The following is a 19,195-nucleotide window of genomic DNA, read 5'->3' as shown; positions in this document are numbered from 1 at the left end:
ATTGCACTCTGTCTCTGTATACAGTATGTATTTAACAGAACAATATTTAAATACATTTTAGTTTACTTCCTGTTGTTTTTGTCTGATGGGAGGAACAAGACATTAGTCATGATTCGACTAATCTGGCTCAAAGGTCGAACATTGTAGGGCTGTTGGAACAAATTCCAGAAGTCTAATATAATTCCAATAGCAAATTTTTTTTTTTATAAAAATCAGTACTAATCGAATGCTTAAATTACTATTCAAAGGTGTATTTTTTATGTGTTGGCTAACGTTGGTGAATCTCGCCCCAAAGAAATACAATTATTTCTATGATCTCGCCATTCTCACCTTGGCCTACCCACATGTGAAAACCAAATGTTTTTGCCATGTCTGATGAACAAGTCAGCGGGAGTGAGCAACACAAGGTATTGTGAGATCTTATGGCATGGAGCTATGGTAGAGACCGAGTAGAGAGGCAGTGACAGGCTGCAGCTGGGTATAAAAAGAAGGATGAGAAATACTGTTTTACCACAAATTTAAAATGGACATCCACCAAGTCAAATGCTTAGGTTATCATTAATTGGCTCGATCTTGTTTCCTAACTGCGTTGTGAGTTATAGGAGCTCAGCTGGGAGCTTCATGGAGACAGCTAATGTTAATGTTAGCTGTAATATTTTGCAAAGAGAGATTATTATTACAGAAAAGCATTTTGTCCAAAACGCATTTATAAAACTGCATTTATAAAGAGCTTTTACCCAAAGTGCTTTGTAATGTGCCACAAATTGAAGCACTCACCGGTGGTGGTGAAGTTACTATTCAAGGTGCTGGCCTCCTGGCTGGGAGCAATCACGTTTCGGGATCTTGTTTAAAGACAGGCGGAGTCGGGGACTGAACCATCCAATCTGTGATTGATATACTACCCGCTCCTGAACCACACCTTTGTATTAGTAGTATGTGAAATTTAGATACCTCACAAAATTCCCATCAAAGATCTGCCAAACTTAAACCTGAATCAGCCAGGATCACTGAACACACCTGTGTGAATATGGGGGACCTTTTAAAACCGTAAACTCTTAACTGCTCATTGAAAACTTTGAAAGCTAGTCTTTCAACTAACTCAAGGGGAATCAAAAGAATGTCAGGAATATGTTTGTTTTTTTTAGAAGTGTTTCACATCTTTTACATAGTGATAAATTACTAAATAGACCTCAAAAAAATAGCTCTTGCCATAACTTCGATGAGCACACCACTACGATTTCTAACTTTTAGTAATACTTTGAAAGTTGCTTTTTCTAGCTGCAGTACCTTACTTTTTGACTCTTAACTCTGTTAAAGTAAAAGTGTGTTTAATGAACTTGGACCAGTCCAAGGTGTCCTGAAGGGGCAGATCTGGGACTATGGGCCACTGGGGCTGTTACTATGAGCAATTAGGCATTGTATAACTGGAACAAAATCCTGGATCCAAAATCATCCTTGGCACATTATCAAGCGCTTTCTCAACAGATGACTCCATTGTGCTTTGTCATTCTGTTTTCTGATATTCAAGGTAAGAATTGTGAAGCACAGCCAAGGATTAAAAGATGTCCAGTCTTCTTTGGTGATCTCAGGATTCCGTATCAGATTTGTACAGACTATATAGTTCTGTTATGTAGCTTGGTCAGGCTGTGACCTACATCACTCATTGGTTTGCCTTTGATTGTGAAGTGGTTTAGATGATGGTCAGAAGAAGGTGAATTATCCCCAATGGATTTGGAGTGAAGTGCTGCCACAAGGGCAGAAGCTTAAAGTTGTATTAAATGATTTTTTTGGGGGGCCATTGGGGGATTTGCATATCATTGATCTTAAAAATCATTATGACCAATGGGTTTGCAGACAATTTCTTATTTACACATCCAGAAAAAAAAACAAATAAACTTGATCATTCATTTTTGGTGTTTCTAGCTCTGTTTTGGGTTGACTCCTGATGGAAATATCTATTATGCTGCTAAATGCCTCTATTCTAAGTTTACCAGCTAGTCGCCAAGTTGTCTGTCAGCCATTAGGTGCTGGGCAGGTAGGATCCAGTGGGTCTATCCAATAGCGTCCCACTGCAGAGCTCCATGCTCGGCCCACCGCTGGGACCTATTTCCATCGCCAGGACCAATGTTAAAAAATCATGTGTGTTATCACGTGTGTTAAGGTGAAAAATCATGTGTTTATCGCACTTCCTTATCAATGAATAACCATGGTAAACAATACAACCCTAATATTTTGCAAACCCCAATTCCAATGAAGTTGGGACATTGTGTAAAACGTATGACGTGTAAAACGTATGACGTGTAAAACAGCGTGCGTGTTTCATGTGTGGCTTAGTGTGCTGTGAATAGGCAGTTTGAGTGTATAAAACTGCTTAAAGTGGCGTGTGTGCCGTATGGCTGCGGATTATGGAAAAAATTATAAATTATTTTTGGTCAATACTAAAATCACAATGATTTAAAACGATTACTCATTAACCTTTGGGGGCATCATATATTTTACAATTAGCCTACATTCCAGGATATAATGTTAGTGTCCTCTCTCTCACAGAAAGACTCTTTGGATCAGAATAAAATCTGTTTTACTACTGTGAGTCGGTTCAGCTTTACAGATATCACACATAACGTTACACAGTTAATGAACAAGTCCAGATACATAACACAATGTGCATCTCACATCACATTTTCACTCACTATGACCAATACTACTGTCATTAATATAAATTGTGCCAAAATATGAACAAAAACGTCGCCGTCAGTGGGCTTATTTGCTAGCTAACCTCCGCTAAGGAAAAATCCAGCACTTTACATACAGTTTAACAACAAAACAAAATGCTGAGGGAACATTACTACGTTTTTTCATGTTGGTTTTGAGTGGTATGCATCCACACTAACCTGGAAACCATTTTAAACAGTAAGTGAATAACTTCACAGCGCGTCGGGAGAATACAACGTCTCCTGCAGGGGGGAGTCAAAGGCAGATGGGCCGCAGGGTTAGCTTTACAAGTGAATGTAGCTGTCATATTTCACACGGTTTCCATGGTAAATCAGCCGCCAAGGCTTTCGCTGCTGTTGATTATTTGGTTGCCATGACTTTGCGAGAGTCGTGTAATCAGAGACGGTTTAGTATAGAGGATCTTTGGTGTAATTACGACTTCATGACATTTTTTTAAAACACTGAAGGAGCTGCAGCAATCGCTCCTTTAGTGGCGGACCACATTTTTATAGCGGAAACACTGCGTAATGTGCAAAACATTAGTTTTTTTTCGATTACTCTGTTTTTGGAATCCATAGGAGTCAAAATCGTAATCACTATTAAAAATGTGATTAAGCTCACAGCCCTAATGTGCCGTGTTGGGTTTATCTATAAATTGCCTTCATTTTGTGGCAAATTGTGTTGGCGGTTAACTCTACACTTGTCCCTCTTTTAGTGCAGTTTAACCCCATCCAGTTTATTTTGTTTTATTTGTTTGAGTTTTAGATGGTTCATGTAGTGGCTATATACTGTATTGTATGCCATTACCATGTATGGCCAGGATTTAGATCCTCTCCCTGATACTGTGATGCTAATACACTCTATATTTTTTTGTATGTGGCAGATGGCCGCCCACCAAAAGTCAGGGTCTGTCCCAAGTTTCTGCCTGTTAAAAAGAAGTTTGTCCTTGCCACTGTTGCACCAAATTCTTGCTCTTGGGGGAATTGTTGGGTCTCTGTAAATGATAGTGTGGTCTAGACCTACTCTACCTTAGGGCTGTTGGAACGAATTCCGAAAGTCGAATATCCAGTAATTTGAACAGTAAAAAAACATCAATGCTATTTGAATGCTGAAATTACTATTCAAATGTGATTTTTCTTTTTATAAATAGGTTGGCTAATGTTAGCTAATCTCCCTCTTCTCATGTCACGTCTGATGAACAAAAAGTTACGGGAGTGAGAAACAAGGCATTGTGAGCTCACGTTATGTACCGAGTAATGTTAGTACAGGGGAGAGTGACAGGCTGTGGCTGGAAATTGGAAGAAGGATGGGAAATAGTTTTAACAGGACTTTAAAATCGACATCCACTGAGCCAAAATGCTTAGGTTATCATTAGTTAGCTTGTTCTGGTTTCCTAACTGCGTTGCGAGTTATAGGAGCTTAGCTGGGAGCTTCATGGAGACAGCTAAAGTTAATGCTAGCTGCCATACAGCTGTCAGAGTTAGCTATGACTTCATAGAATACCTTTTTACAGCTGTATTCTCAGTAACGAGACAATCTGCAAGAAACAGGTTGCTTTTAAATCACTAAAATAGTAGTTGCAGCACCATTTGGCTTAGCTAATAATCAATGCCATTAGCATAATGGCTAACACTGTTGTTACTTAGTTAATGACAAATCATTTCGGCTGTGCTTTCTAACATGTCATTGTGCTAACTGAGCACCGTTAGCAAATGCGCAAGATCAACAGGTATAAGTTGGTATATAAACGGTGGAAGAATACTGTCAGAACTTACAGCAAACACGTTTTTGTTAAGAAAAGCCGATATCTCCCAACACTGGGCAACTCACACCAAAACAATCTTGATTGATAAATAGCACTACAGCGAAGAGAAAAAAAAAAAAAAAAAAGATATATTTTTGATTTTGAGGTGAACTGTCCCTTTAAGGCCTATTAAAAGAACAATGAAATCCTCTACATCAAAATAAAGCAGAGGAATCCTTCATGGACAAGAGCACTCCTTAAAAACAAAATGACATCACTCACTTGATTTAATCATTCGCAGTAAGTTCATTAGTTTGTGTGTTGCAGTGTTTGTGTATTTATGTATATATCTCTTGAGACTGGGTAGATGAATCTGTCTGTGCACAGCAGGACTAGGAAAACACTGTGTGGTCTTAAACAGAGAAAATTGGCACAAATTGGTCAAAATAGAATTCAAACCACAAGGGTGAGGGAAGAGAGCAGGAGCTAAAACTACCAGGAGGTGAAAAAGTATCCTGCACAATCCAGAATAGACCTATTTATACATCATCCCTGAACAATTGTGCAGGGTCACTTAATCTGTGCACTTTTCATACACATAAAGACTGTGCCCTACATAGATAACCCCAAAATGACATGACATGTCTTATCTTCAGACATACATGGGCCCATTCATCATTTTTTGCCAATTCCATAGCTGTGACAAGTTCATAGGTAATTCTAGACAGAATGCCAGGATCTCAATATCCTTGATTATAATGTAAGGCTAGATGAAAAAAAGCTTTTTCACAACTCTTTTTTTTGTCACATTTTTATTGGGATCAACATGGAGCACAGCATCCACAAATAAATTATGCAATCTACAACAATGATAAGCAGAATGTAGGCTTATATTAAATTTGACCACTGTTCATATCAACAGCAGGGAACTGATCCATTATGCATCAAATATTCTTCGGGTTACATCTGGCTATCTGCCTGAGACTCTTGATTTTAACAAATAAAAGGCCTTCCCTGCTATTCGCAAACAGCAGGACTATTACTATGTGCCAAATAAGCTTTCCAAAATGGGTTACACAGCCTGCCTGCATCCTCTCATCCTCTGCATGTTTCACTGATGTAAACAGCCAACAGGGCCCAAAGTGGCCTTGCAATGCCTCTGTGGAGATTTTTTCCATAGGATTTATCATAGCCTGGCCTGAGATGCAGGGCTAGCTTGCCAGCTATTGGGGGGCTGCCCTGACGTGTCGCCTGGTGAAACATAAGGGAGCAGGCAAAAGACTGAGAACAGGACTTCACACAGTCATCTTGTTTTGATTTAAGAGCTGGATATATAGGCCTAAAATAATCCAGCTGATGGGCCTAGCAGTCCATACTGACCGGTTTTAGCCATCCGAATAAGTGATTGACTACGTCTGACGAGTAAAGTTGTTGTTATGGTGAAAATGCCAAAATCTTCCGATACCAAATATGAATTACAAGATCGGTACAATTGGCCTAATCTGTAATGCGCAGAGGCCTCCTCCCTCACAGCAGCTGTTGAAATCGAGCTGCTGCCTGCTGGAGGTTGGACATGAGACTGTTGTTGAGCTCAGGGCATAGATCTGAATTGAGTTGGACCGGTTGCTTCCAGGCTGGAAAAAAATGATTTACGAATTCTGGAAAAGACTTCTAGAACACTGCCACTGAAATCACGCGAGAAAAATAACAATGCCATATTTATTCCATTTTGGTGCTTGCTGTTGTCAAAAACTAAACAATTGCAGCATTACCCTCAGTACTCAGCTACGTTGTAATATGTTAACAACAAGTTTGGCTCGTGTCCATCTTGTAGCCAGCTTATCTTACTGTTTAGTTAAATCCATGTTAGTTACAAGGAGCTAACGTTAGCTAGTAAGCCACAAGGCCAACTGCTGTAGCTATATGCTTATGAGATAGCTTGCTGTTTGCTAACGTTAGCTCCTGTTTGTTGAATACCATTCGTTAGCTTATTGACATAGCCTTGTGTATGCGTCGTTATTGCTGCCAATGCCCCCTTCCAGTACAAACTACAGAGAACGTCAGATGCACAGTCGGTTTACTGCAAACAAATAACGTCATAAACGGCAAATAAACAAAGGAGAGCCGCTTTGTTGAAGGTGGATTTCAGTGAGGTTGTAATAAGACCAACTGTCAGGGTTAGCGAGTTCACTGTCACCCATTTGAGCATTCCTCTGCTCATTTGTGAAACAAAGCAAGGTTACAGGACAGGAGAGGCAGCTCAGACTAGATTTACCAGGAGTACACACACACACACACACACACACACACACACACACACACACACACACACACACACACACACACACACACACACACACACACACACACACACACACACACACACACACACAAGTACACAGTCAACATAATCGCATACTAAGCGTGTGTGTGTATGAGAGTGACAGATTTGAGCTGAGACCCTCTGCTGTTGTGACTAACGTTAAGGTTACTTGTCATCAGGACTGAGCCAGCTCTCTAACCTTTGTAATGGACTCGCAGGTTGTTCTGTGACAGCCCAATGTAGCTGTATTTATCCTTGGGGCTCCAGGATCGGGGTAAAGGGGTCTCTTCCTCGTTCACAGCCGGGTACAGCAGTTTCAGCCGCTCGTTCAGCTCGTGTTCCTGATAATTAAAAGCAGGATCCCCTAACGACAAGCTTCCCGCTCCAAGCTCTGCCATTTTGGCCTCTGTTTTGTATCTTATTGTTCGTTTCTTTCTATCCAAAGCCCCGTGTCAGTCCGCTTGAGCTGTAGGCTGAGAGTGAGAAAGACTGAGGGGAGAAAATAGCAGCGGTGTGACATCCCCGGATAAGCAGCAGAACGTACTGTAGGCTGGAACAGTGCCGTTTGGGTACTGTAGTTCAGCCGCACGCTCGCTTTTATGATACGGTCCCTAATAATGACTACACACCTCCACTACCGTTGTCCTGGTTTAGGACGTCCATCGAGAAAGGTAGCTAGGAAATGTAGTTTTTCAGCTATGTAAATGTATAGACCGTTTTTTAGAACATTTATATAATTGTATCCACCTTAACTCTAATTGTATCCATATGTGTGTGTGTGTGTGTGTGTGTGTGTGTGTGTGTGTGTGTGTGTGTGTGTGTGTGTGTGTGTGTGTGTGTGTGTGTGCCACATATGGAGAACGTGTAACCCACACATACATTTGCTAGCTAGATGAAAATTAATTGACAGCATTATTTACAGAACGAAAACAGAGTGTATTTTTCTCAAAATGTGCCTAACATTACTCCTAAAGACAGAGTTTCTACTTATGTGATTTTGGCATATGGTGTTCTTTATCTTCTGCTCGATCACTTCGTATGTGATATTTATAAAGTAGTTGCCCGTTTGTTTGTTTGTTTATTCATCATATTTGTTATTGGAAACTAGTCAGCGTTGGCCTGCCCTATACACACACGTTTCCCGTGGTTAGAAAGTTTTTATATGTTCTATTTAAAAGGAAAGTTCACACAATTTGAAAACTAGTTAGGCGCGCCTCGGTCTCCTATGTGGGTCTTGCAGCGTGTTCCTCCTCGTTACCATGGGAACCATGTTACAATGCTGTGATCTGTGTGCTAAAGTCAAACATTGAGCTAAACGGACCACATTCAGCAGTTTAAAAAAGGACAAGAGGTTGTTATGTCATGTTGGCCTTCGTGTAGCTAGCCGCTAGAGATGTCACCACATAAAGATATTAAATTCCCACCTTTAACTCCGTCACAAAAACAAAGGCAAGTGATTGATATTGACATTCATAAAGCACAAATATTGCAGCTAGTTGATTGTTGTAGCTAGCTAGCTAAGTTACTAACTAACCTGCTATATAAAACTAGAGTTAATATCGCTAGCTACAATGTTAAATGTATCTTTGCTCTTTTATTTTTTTTTATTTTAGACTTACATATGAGCATAGACTACAAAATGACACTGTCCAGACATCAGAGGAAGGGCAAGAAGGAGAAAGTGCTGGTGCTGTTTCTGTCCAACCTGCAGCAAGAAAGGTAAGCAAACCAGGTAACTAGAGGTTTCATTAAGTGAACAGTGTGTGCGTGTGTGCGTGCGTGCGTGCGTGCGTGCGTGCGGGCTTGTTTAACTAGCCAATTCGTGGGGTCCAAAAACCGGGAGTTCAATATACTTGTGGGTCCCGACACCTTTGTGGGGCCAAAATGCTGGACCCCACAAGTTTAAAGGGCTGTTTGAGGGTTAAGACTTGGTTATAGGATTAGGGTTAGAATTAGGCTAAGGTTAGGGTGAGGGTAATGGTTAAGGTTAGGCATTTAGTTGTGATGGTTAAGGTTAGGTTAAGGGGCTAGGGAATGCATTATGTCAATGATGGGTCCCCACAAAGATAGTGCCACAAACTAGTGTGTGTGTGTGTGTGTGTGTGTGTGTGTGTGTGTGTGTGTGTGTGTGTGTGTGTGTGTGTGTGATAAACCCTATAGTTGTGCTGGACAGGTAGCAGTTACATTTATGCAGGCCCGGGGAGAAAGCCTCAACTTCTGATGCACTTGGAGAGCTATGTGAACAAGGAGCTGCATACAATCAGCTCCCATGAGCCAAAATTTCAGGAACTGAAACTACAGGTGCTATGTTTTTGTTTTGTTGTTGTTGTTGTTTTTTTGCCATACCATACAAACGTTTTCTTGTCTGAGAAAGTACTCACATATCTTAATCTGCTTTGGCTACAGGTCTACCGTGATGTCTTTGGTTGTTTCCTCAAAGAGTTCAAAACCTACCAACCCCTTCTTTCTGGCATCAAAAAGGAATATGAAAACACTTTAGGTCAGTACCTCTATGAGTAAGCCAGCCTGATAATTTTCATTATTTAAAAATAATTACACTATTTATAAAACTCTCCTGAATGCTGTCTTAAAGTGCTGTAAAATAAGAAAGAACAGCCTTTGATAAAGTAGGAAAAAAACAAAAAAATAGGTTATAAGTATAATAAAGGCAATCCTGTCTTTGACGAAGACCTGAAATATTATGGCGCTATGCTTTGGAGAATTTGAATGAATTTCTACAAGAAAAGATCAAGTTTGTTTGGTTCACATTGTACATGCGGGGTCCACCTAAACCAGCATTTTTTAGAGCAAATCTGGGTTAAAAGGTTAATGAAGAAAATGCTATGGGAACAAATAGTAAGTGGCAACAAATAATATTTTCAGAGACTTAAATGAAGTCTCTGATTTTTTTTATATGAAATTGTAAACAGTTAATGTATTTTGGTACTATCTAAGTTGCGCTGATACAGTCAAGTTACAGCCAGCCACCTCGCTGTCTGAGCTGCATTTAAGAAATTGAGTCATAATAAAACAATAACAGTTAAAATAAACATAAAACGGTAAATAAATCAGAGGGAGTATTACTCAGCCAAAGTCTTCTTATTTGTTATTTTAATAATAGAAAATATTTAGTTTTAAATTTTTTTTCTCTATTTAATATACAGTATATACTGTGTATATATATATATATATATATATATATATATATATATATATATATATATATAAAAATCATAACCTATGGTGCTGCAAAGTAACAAAATTACTAAAGCATAACATGTTAGTTAAGTGCACATGCAGGACATATTGTAGAAACAGTAAACAGTTGTTTTTAATCGGACAGGTTACTTCCAATAAAAATGCTGAATGAGTGTGTGTGTGTTGTGTGTGTGTGTGTGTGTGTGTGTGTGTGTGTGTGTGTGTGTGTGTGTGTGTGTGTGTGTGTGTGTGTGTGTGTGTGTGTGTGTGTGTGTGTGTGTAAATATCTATGGTCATACTTGTTTGTTTTCTGTTTGCTTTAATTTGTTGTAGGTTGTCTTGCTGTGTGGATGCTTGAACTTGTTGGATGCTTGTTGTCTATGCCTTTTTTCTAATGTTTATGCTTATATCTTTTATATTTTGTCTTTTAACGTAAAGCACTTTGAGTTTACGTGTATTGAAATCTGCTTCATAAATAAAATTGCCATTGTCATTAATCTATCCATTTTTTTCCAGTGTATCCATTAGTCATATAGTCTCTAACATGTTTAAAATGCTCATCACAACTTCTCAGATCCTGAAGTGATTGATGTCTTCAAATTGCTCAAATCATTTATGTTTCATTTGACCAAATACTTGTTTCAGCCCATAATAGTTCCATGAATGATAGATCATTTTATTGCATTTTACATCTGTTCAGCATATCTGCAGGCTCAAATCCGAGAACTGGAACCACTGCGATCCCATCTGAGGATTGTGACGGAGGAATGTGACAGGAAGATTCAAGCTCGCTGGGCAGAGGAGCAGGCTGAGATTGGAGCCTTGAAAAGGGAGAAGCAGCAACTGCAGAGGCATATTGAGGCCATGAGGGAGAAAGAAAAGGCCATGGAGGCGGTGGTACATGACATACTTGTAAAAGGGTGTTCTAACCACAATTTATTTATTCATTCATGTGGCATTTTAAGGAATACAACTCTCCTAAATATTATCTTAAATATGCATTTCATGTGCTTTCCTGATCTCTAACATGTGTATGAAAAAGTTATTCAGGGTCACAGGTGGAGATCCCTTTAGTTCAGATAGTAACGTCAATGGTAGATTGTCACTATCTTGTCTAGGGCTGGGTACCGACGGCAACACTTTTTAGGCACCGACCGAATTGCCTCTAAAGTATCGAGTATCAAAAAATGCCTTGTTATTCAATACCTAGGGAATAAATCTCATCAGCGTCAGTGAGCCAATAAGCATGCAGCATGCTTCTACCAAGATCTAATAATGTCTGTGATTGGCAGTCTAATGTTACACGTCGCAGAGACACGCAGGAAAAACTCTAATGCTACGTTTACACGAGGCCGGCTATTTTCATAAACGGACATTTCAACCTCTCCTTTTTTTTTTTAAATAACATCGTGCACAGCTGTCAGTTTTCAGAAAAGTGTTTGTTTACATGTACCCGTGTATACAGTATATGCCGTCAAGAGCATGCCAAACCTGTAGGTGGCCAGCCCGGTCTCATGGCAGTTTGTGATGTGGTCACGTTATTGAATCTATTGAGTCGTGGACAGGACACGATAATGTCGTTTTTTTTGTGTATTTCAATGGGAAGCATATTTTGTGATCACAGAACGATGACGGTAGCGAGTAGTATTGATAAGACGAAAGTCCACTCAGGGAGGTTGGTCGGGGGGGTGGATGGGTCAAACAACACAGGACGTCCCACATGTGGCGGTCCGTCCTGTTGTTGTGGCCGGCATGTGGCACCTCGTTTCCCTGTAGTTGCGTCCCCCAGAGCAGGTTCGAAAATCGTGACCTGTACACGTTCAAAATTCGTGGCGTGTACACGAAATAAACGTCAAAATCGTGACCTGTAAACAAATCAATGAATCAAAATAACGTGACTATTTCACGACCTGGCGTGAGACCGGGTTGAGGTGACAGTGTAACGAGAAGCTCAATCCCACGTTAGCCAATCAGAATCTCGAAAATAGCAACCACAGCAACGAATCACTTGGGAAATGTCTCCGTTTTTCAAAATAACCGTGTACGTGTAAACGAGGTATAAATTGCACACAGAGACGGGGCTCACATTATAAGTATAATAAAGGCAATCCTGTCTTTGACGAAGACCTGAAATATTATGGCGCTATGCTTTGGAGAATTTGAATACATTTCTACATGAAAAGATCAAGTTTGTTTGGTTCACATTGTGACAAACGAAGGGAAATGTCTCCGTTTTTCAAAATAACCCTGTACGTGTAAACAAGGTATAAATTACGCACAGAGACGGGGCTCACGTAGCAGGAGCTGAAAAATAAATACATTTGTGCCGTTATGTTGTAATTTCTTTTTATTATATAAAATTGGTATCGATAAAAGTATCGTTTAGGAACCGGTATCAAAGTCACGTTATTGGTATCGCTACCCAACCCTAATCTTGTCTCACCCACCCCACTATCTTCTATGCCTTTCCAGGTGGAGCGCCTGCAGTCTCAACTCTCCCAGCAGTATCTGCAGTACAGGGAGGAGCGGGATGCCCGCAAGCTGCTGATCTGGCAGCTCGATGACCTGACAAGAGGCTCTGTGAAGGAGGAGCATCCTGCAGATGACAACATTGGTAGAGAGCTGCAACTAATCGTCCATTATTCAATTAGTGGATCAGTCAATCAGCTGAAAATGAATCGGGAAACAATTTTGATAATCAAGTCATCATTTTGAGTCGTTTTGTTCTTAAACAAATTCTCTGGTTCCAGCTTTTCAAATGTGAATATTTCCTGGTTTCATTAGTCTTCTACGATCGTAAACTGAAAATGTTTAGGTTTTGGACTGTTGGTTGCACAAAACAAGAGATTTGAAGACTTCACCTTGGGCTTTGGGATGTGATGGGCATGTTTTACCATTTTATGACATTGTACAGACCAAATGATTAATTGATTAAACAATAAAATAACGGACACATTAATCGATAATGAAAATAAATTATCTGCAGCCCAGCTTGAAACCGTACATACGCTACTGGTCAAAAGTTTGCGGTCACTTAGAAATTTCCATTCCACTCCATTACAGACAGAATACCAGCTGAGATCAGATGCATTGTTTTTTTAACCAGGGCAGCAGTTTTCAGATTACATTATGTGCTTACATAATTGCAAAAGGGTTCTCCATTGTTTTCTCAGTTAGCCTTTTAAAATGATATCAGATTAGTAAACAGGATGTGCCTTTGGAACACTGGATGAATGGTTGCTGATAATGGGCAATGTAGATATTGCATTAAAGATCAGCCACTTCTTTCTACAACAGTCGAGAACCCTTTTGCAATTATGTAAGCACATATTATATGTAATATAATCTGAAAACTGCTGCCCTGGTTAAAAAAAACAATGCAACTGATCAGCTGGTATTCTATCTGTAATGAAATTTCTAAGTGACCCCAAACTTTTGACCAGTAGTGTATGTTTATTATACTGTATTCCTTGAAAACTTTGCCCACTGACTTACAGCGTATAGTTAAGGCTCTTGCAAAGTCTGTAAAGGAATAGTTTAACATTTTGGGGAACATGCTGATGCACTTTTCTACTGAAAATTCAGCAAGAAGGCAAATTGCAAAAGCATATTTCCCTTATAAATCTAAGCAAAAAAAAAAAAAAAAAAAGTACCAATACCTCTCTACCAACCCCTTCTTTCTGGCATCAAAAAGGAATATGAAAACACTTTTAGGTACCTCAAAGAATCAGTTATAATAAAGCCAGTCCTGTCTTTAAGGAAGACCTGAAATATTATGGCGCTATGCTTTGGAGAATTTGAATGAATTTCTACAAGAAAAGATCAAGTTTGTTGGGTTGACACTGTGCCTGCGGGGTCCACCTAAGCCAGCATTTTTTTAGAGCAAATCTGGGATAAAGGTTAATGAAGAAAACTCTATGGGAACAAACTGTATGTGGCAACAAATAATATTTTCAGAGACTTAAATTAATTCTTACTGAGATTTGAGTAAAAAAAAGTGCATAAGCATATTTCCCAAATAATGCTAAGCAACAAAAAAATACGGATACCTCTCATGTTAGGAATTTATAAAAAAGGAAAAAAAAACCTAAACTATAAATATCTAAATTTAAGTATTATGTTTTCTGAAATCTGTTTTCATTGTAAAGAGGCTAAAGACCCTGTGGGGCTGCAGCTGGCTCTGAAGGTGTGTCGGGAAGACCTGACCAAAGCCCAGGTGGAGCTCAACAGGATGAAGGCAGAGTACTGGGATGTCGTGCCGAGACGCAACTGGGACACCCTGGAACAAACACACAGACAGAACCTCCTGCAGGTGGCCCATATAGACACATACACTGTACACACAGTACACACCTGCGTGTACACGTACACAGAATGCATGTTTTAAAATGTTAACGGTCCTCACCATGGTCATGTTTTTGTATTTTCTATGGTGTCCAGTTGAAGACGCTGCAGGGTGACTTTGATCAGTTGAAGAGGGAGTATGACACCCTGCTGGAGCTCCACAAAAGTGGCAGCATGCAGAAGAAGACACAGGACCCCATCACTGTGCAGGTACTTGTTAATACCCTGACTAGTCTCACATTGCCAGACCTTCCTCCACAGCGCTGTGGAGTATGTCTTGCTAGTCCACACAGAATTCCGTTTATTGGCATTTCTTTAAACCAATCACAATCGTCTAAGCACCCAGAGAGAGCCACGGTGCCGCTGCGAAATAGCCTCGGGAAGGAACTTGTTTTGGATGTGCTCGTTCAAAAAGTTGTTTTAGTCGTGCAACAGAAAATTCTGATTGGACAGAGAGTCTAGCTAACAGGAGAAAGGAGACTTTTATTCCAATTAAAAGTTAAAGTTAAAAAAATTTACGAGGGGTCAGGTCATTTTTTTTACAATTTGTTTTTTTAACAGATAAAAACAAACACATAACATGGTTATTTTTTAGAGATGCTAGTTGGTGTTTTATTTTTTTATTTATTTTTTAACCTTTGGACAGAGCCAGGCTAACTGTTTCCCCCTATTTCATTACTTATGCTAAGCTAAGCTAAACTAAGCTAACCATTTTCTGATTCCAGTTTCATATTGAACTAACAGATAACTCGGATAACTCTTTGCAAAAAGGAGAAGAAACATTTCTCCCCAAATGTTGAACTGTTTCTTTAAAAGCTGTTTTGTTTTTCAGATGGATGAGAGTGTGTCCCAAGGGAAAAGCCAGATTCAGTCTCACAACCTAAAAGACCTGATCGACTCGGATGCCCCTGAGAGCAGCACACTCACTGTCCAGGAGTTTAGGTGATATAAAAAGAGGCACACAGAAGAGCACACACAATTGGAGTCAAGTTTTATTTATATAGCCTAAAATCACAAACTTGCCTCAGAGGCCTTACTATCTGTGCAATGTATGACGCCCTCTATCCTTAGACCTAAATTCAGCTGAGGACAAACTTAACAGAAATAAAGCCTTGGGCAGAAGAGTTTTTGTTCTCTATGGCGGTCTCTGTTTTTCTCTGTCAAAAGTGTGTGTTTTGTGCATGTATGTGTAGGGCGGCTCTGAAGACAGCGTTCCCTCTGAAGTCAGATGAGGAAATAGATGAACTTGTGGCCTCGGCTCAAAGCGAACCAAACAACAGCAATGACACCATCTCCTCTCAGAGACTCCACAGCCTGGTACGTACCAGCACAGGTTTCACTGTTTGTTTTTTTTTGTTTTTTTTTAGTTCGCATAATTCACAAAATGTTATCCACAACATGCATCTGTAGCTTTTCTAAGACAGTTGTGCTCTCATTTGGTGAAACCATTGAATTACACTTCAAAATGTACAGGAATTAGTGAAGCAATGTTAAATATGCAGTCACAGTGCATTCAGAAAATATTCACCCCGCTTCAATTTTTTCACATTTTGTCATGTTGTAGCATGCTATGATTGTTTGTGAATGTTTCCCCTTATCAATCTAAACTCAATGCCCCGTAATGGCAAAGCAGAAACGGGACATTAGGATTTCTTGCTCATTTATTAAAAAGAAAAAACTGAACTATAATATAATATTGAATATTAAGCATTAAGGGCCTTTTCTATGATGATTTAAATTGAGCTCAGGTGCCTCCCATTTCTCTTAATCATCTTTGACTCGTTTCTACATGTTAATTGGAGTCCACCTGTGGCAAATTCAACTGGTTGGACATGATGTGGAAAGGCTCACTCCCTTCTATAGAAGGTCTCGTGGCATAGGGCTGCAACATCACAAAAGTGAAGGGGTCTGAATACTTCCTAAAATGCATTGTACAGTGCTGCTCATTAGTATAGGAACCCCTGCTAAAGTTGAATATAAAGAGGAAAAAAAAATCATCTTTTGGAAATTGATCTTAATGCCTTAATTGAAAAAATTAGGAAAAATCCAACCTTTGAGAACACCAATTTTCTTTGTGAATGAATAATGTATCGTAAATAAATAAATGTAAATACAGGGGGCATAAGTATAGACACCCCTATGTTAAATTCCCATAGAGGCAGACAGATTTTTATCTTTAAAGGCCAATTATTTCATGGATCCAGGATACTATGCATCCTGATAAAGTTCCCTTGACAAACCCTTCACCATACCTAGAGATTGGCATGGGGTACTTTCCATAAATTCATCTCTCAATGCAAATCAAAGCTATTAGGCTAACTGAAATCAAACCATGCCAATCTCTAGGTATGGTGAAGGGTATGTGATAATGTGAGTCTATTTTAATTCCAAATGCCAAGGGAACTTTATCAGGATCCAAAGATCCAAAAGATGATTTTTTTATTCCTCTTTTTAGTCAACTTTAGCATGGGTTCCTATACTCACGAGCAGCAAATGTACTTTTGGAATAGAGTTAGAATAGTTGTCTGCTTACTTTCTAAGATTTTGCTCTCTTGACATGCTCCAACAGCTAGCAGAAGCTGGTGTGGCAGCCTTACCTCCAGCTCTTGAATAATCAGAAGAAAATGCTGCATCAAATCCATTTCATGCCAGCAACTGTATAATGTTGTTAATTTTATTGATTGTCAATTAAGAAGGGCATGTAAGATAAAAAAAGGTATATAATGGAACCTTTATTCTTGAATCACAGATTATCGATTGCCCCACAATACATTTTTAACAGTTCCTGATATTTAAATAACGTACTGTACATGTACATTAATATTCTCAAAATCTGGATATGGAATCAGTTGGGATATTTTTTGGTGATTTGAGTGACCTGACCCTGTGATGTTATTTTAAACAGGTGTGTCTTGTAGAATGGGTCAATATCCTGCCAAATAAAAATGATCAAAACATAAATAAATCACTATAAATGTATAATGGTCATTCAGATGGCTTTTTGTTAGTATGGTTCTTGCAGTCTTAAGCTATTTATTAAAACTTACTAAAAAATGCTCGTTAATTTCCAATAAATTTGTCATTTTTCATTAAATTAGGAGTTTTATTTTTTTTTACCAGTTACTTATAGCTATAAATTCAATCCCTGTGTGTGTGTGTGTGTGTGTGTGTGTGTGTGTGTGTGTGTGTGTGTGTGTGTGTGTGTGTGTGTGTGTGTGTGTGTGTGTGTGTGTGTGTGTGTGTGTGTGTGTCTGTCCTGCCTTGAATACCTTTTAACCTGTTGCAAACTTCAATGCAAGTCTCAGTTAACAAAAACAAGCAAACTGTCTTTTTCTTGTTGAAACAACGCTGAAACCCACCCTACCCAGAGCCTCGTTTCAAGTCAACTGAACTGGATATTGTGGTAGAAGCACTGTTTGGTTGGGCACTGTGGTAAAATAGGGTTAAAGTAGTCTTGCATTGCCAGACCTTACGCGTTGTGGCGTAAGGTCTGGCTAAACATCATTTGCACTTACCAGTGTATTGCCGTGTGTACTTCGTCCATAGCAATCCCCCACCAATTGGTCCCAAAACGTCCCAGTTAGAGTGAATACCGTAGACATTAATAAACGTAAATCTTTACAATCATTCCCCGAAAGAACCAAGCAGGCCTCCTTTGTTGCACGATCCAAATGTTCTTCAAAACGTGTAATTTTTAGCATGTAGCTTGCTAGCTTGAAGTTTGTCGTTTCCCGAAGCGAACAGATTTTGAGAATGGCAACACACAGAGAGCGGAGGCTAAGCGCGCCGGGTGTCAGGCAATTATCCTGGAAATGTACTTCCGTTGATCCAGACTGACAAGTCACAGGAGGCCTAAGTCTCAAACAAATCTACTAACTGCTGATTCATTAACATAAATACATGAATGGAAACAGAAAATTGTATACAAAGATAGTATTTGGATTAAGATATCTATAGAGCTAATATAATTTACATATTGTTTATTCCTCTTTACATGGTTACATTCTTTCACCACAGCCTGTGAAACCCTAAAAGGACACAGGATTCATTCTAGTGTGTGTGAAGCATAGTTGTGTTGTGTTCTTACAGCTTGATGGCAGATAGCAGTGCAGATGGTATGTACAGTATGACTACATCTGCATAAAGAAAGTGAGGAACCAAGCCAGCCTTAAAAGCCCTTGAAGTACATGGTCTGGAGAAAGAGATTAATGAATGTGCTGTTAATGATAAAGTGGCCACCCCAGATAAGCTGCTTTTAGTCATGGACAGTAATCTGTAAATGACGGTTTTCCTGTTCATTTTAGTCATGTTTTGAAAATGTCCTCCAGTCCTTTTTACCCAAAATGTGGCCCTGTCAATTTGCCAGAATCTAGTCAAATTTACTGAGCATTTTCTACACGGCCACAATGTAAAATACATGCAGAGGATCTTTAAATGCTGGAGTTTGATCATCGACATAATTTTTTAAGTGACAGACTTGACTCTGGTGTACGTTTTGCAAACTATATACCTCACTACTTTTGTAAAAATGGCTGAAAATGAGTTTAGATTTTAAAAGGTTGTGCGCAAAACATTCTGACAAAACCTGTCCATACATCTGACTTAGACATAACAAAAAAAATATTATCTGAAAACCAATCAAAAATATGAAAATATTTTAGCAATACTTACATTGAATCCAAACCCAGGGCTTCTTTAAACAAACGTTTTATGTCTTTGTATTGTACAAATATTGATGTGTATTTTGATATCAAAGAGTTTAGTTTCTTCCTGTGATCCGTTTCATCCTGAAAAGTCCGCTTTTTCAAAAACCAACATGGCTCAGTTCAAAATTTAGTTTCAAAACAAAACTCCTCATCTCTCGTCATGATTCG

At 39.2% G+C, this 19,195-nt stretch overlaps 2 protein-coding genes across 3 annotated transcripts in view; one reads left to right on the top strand and one right to left on the bottom strand.

Moving 5' to 3' along the window:
* The window catches only part of ranbp10 (RAN binding protein 10), a 49,545-nt gene extending 42,144 nt beyond the window's left edge, over positions 1-7,401 (bottom strand). Inside the window, exon 1 of the mRNA XM_028584687.1 lies at positions 6,979-7,401. Within this exon, the coding sequence (XP_028440488.1) occupies positions 6,979-7,177 (199 nt within the window). The 5' untranslated portion in view covers positions 7,178-7,401. The remainder of the gene's footprint in view (positions 1-6,978) is intronic.
* tsnaxip1 (translin-associated factor X interacting protein 1) lies at positions 6,862-17,300 on the top strand. Of its 2 annotated transcripts, none has more exons than XM_028584690.1 (11): positions 6,862-7,450; positions 8,393-8,498; positions 8,940-9,080; positions 9,186-9,279; positions 10,678-10,874; positions 12,450-12,591; positions 14,126-14,289; positions 14,418-14,531; positions 15,154-15,263; positions 15,515-15,638; positions 16,891-17,300. In XM_028584690.1, the coding sequence occupies exons 3-11, from the start codon at positions 9,000-9,002 to the stop codon at positions 16,933-16,935; spliced, it is 1,071 nt and encodes a 356-aa protein (XP_028440491.1). In that variant the 5' UTR covers positions 6,862-7,450; positions 8,393-8,498; positions 8,940-8,999; the 3' UTR covers positions 16,936-17,300. The 2 variants fall into 2 exon arrangements, with proteins under 2 accessions (XP_028440491.1, XP_028440490.1); XM_028584689.1 differs by lacking the exon at positions 6,862-7,450 and adding an exon at positions 7,991-8,228.
* Positions 17,301-19,195: the final 1,895 nt, after the last annotated feature.

This window comes from Perca flavescens, chromosome 8 (assembly GCF_004354835.1).
Source record: "Perca flavescens isolate YP-PL-M2 chromosome 8, PFLA_1.0, whole genome shotgun sequence".
Classification (NCBI taxonomy): domain Eukaryota; kingdom Metazoa; phylum Chordata; class Actinopteri; order Perciformes; family Percidae; genus Perca; species Perca flavescens.
This window is presented reverse-complemented; position numbering and strand designations above follow the sequence as displayed.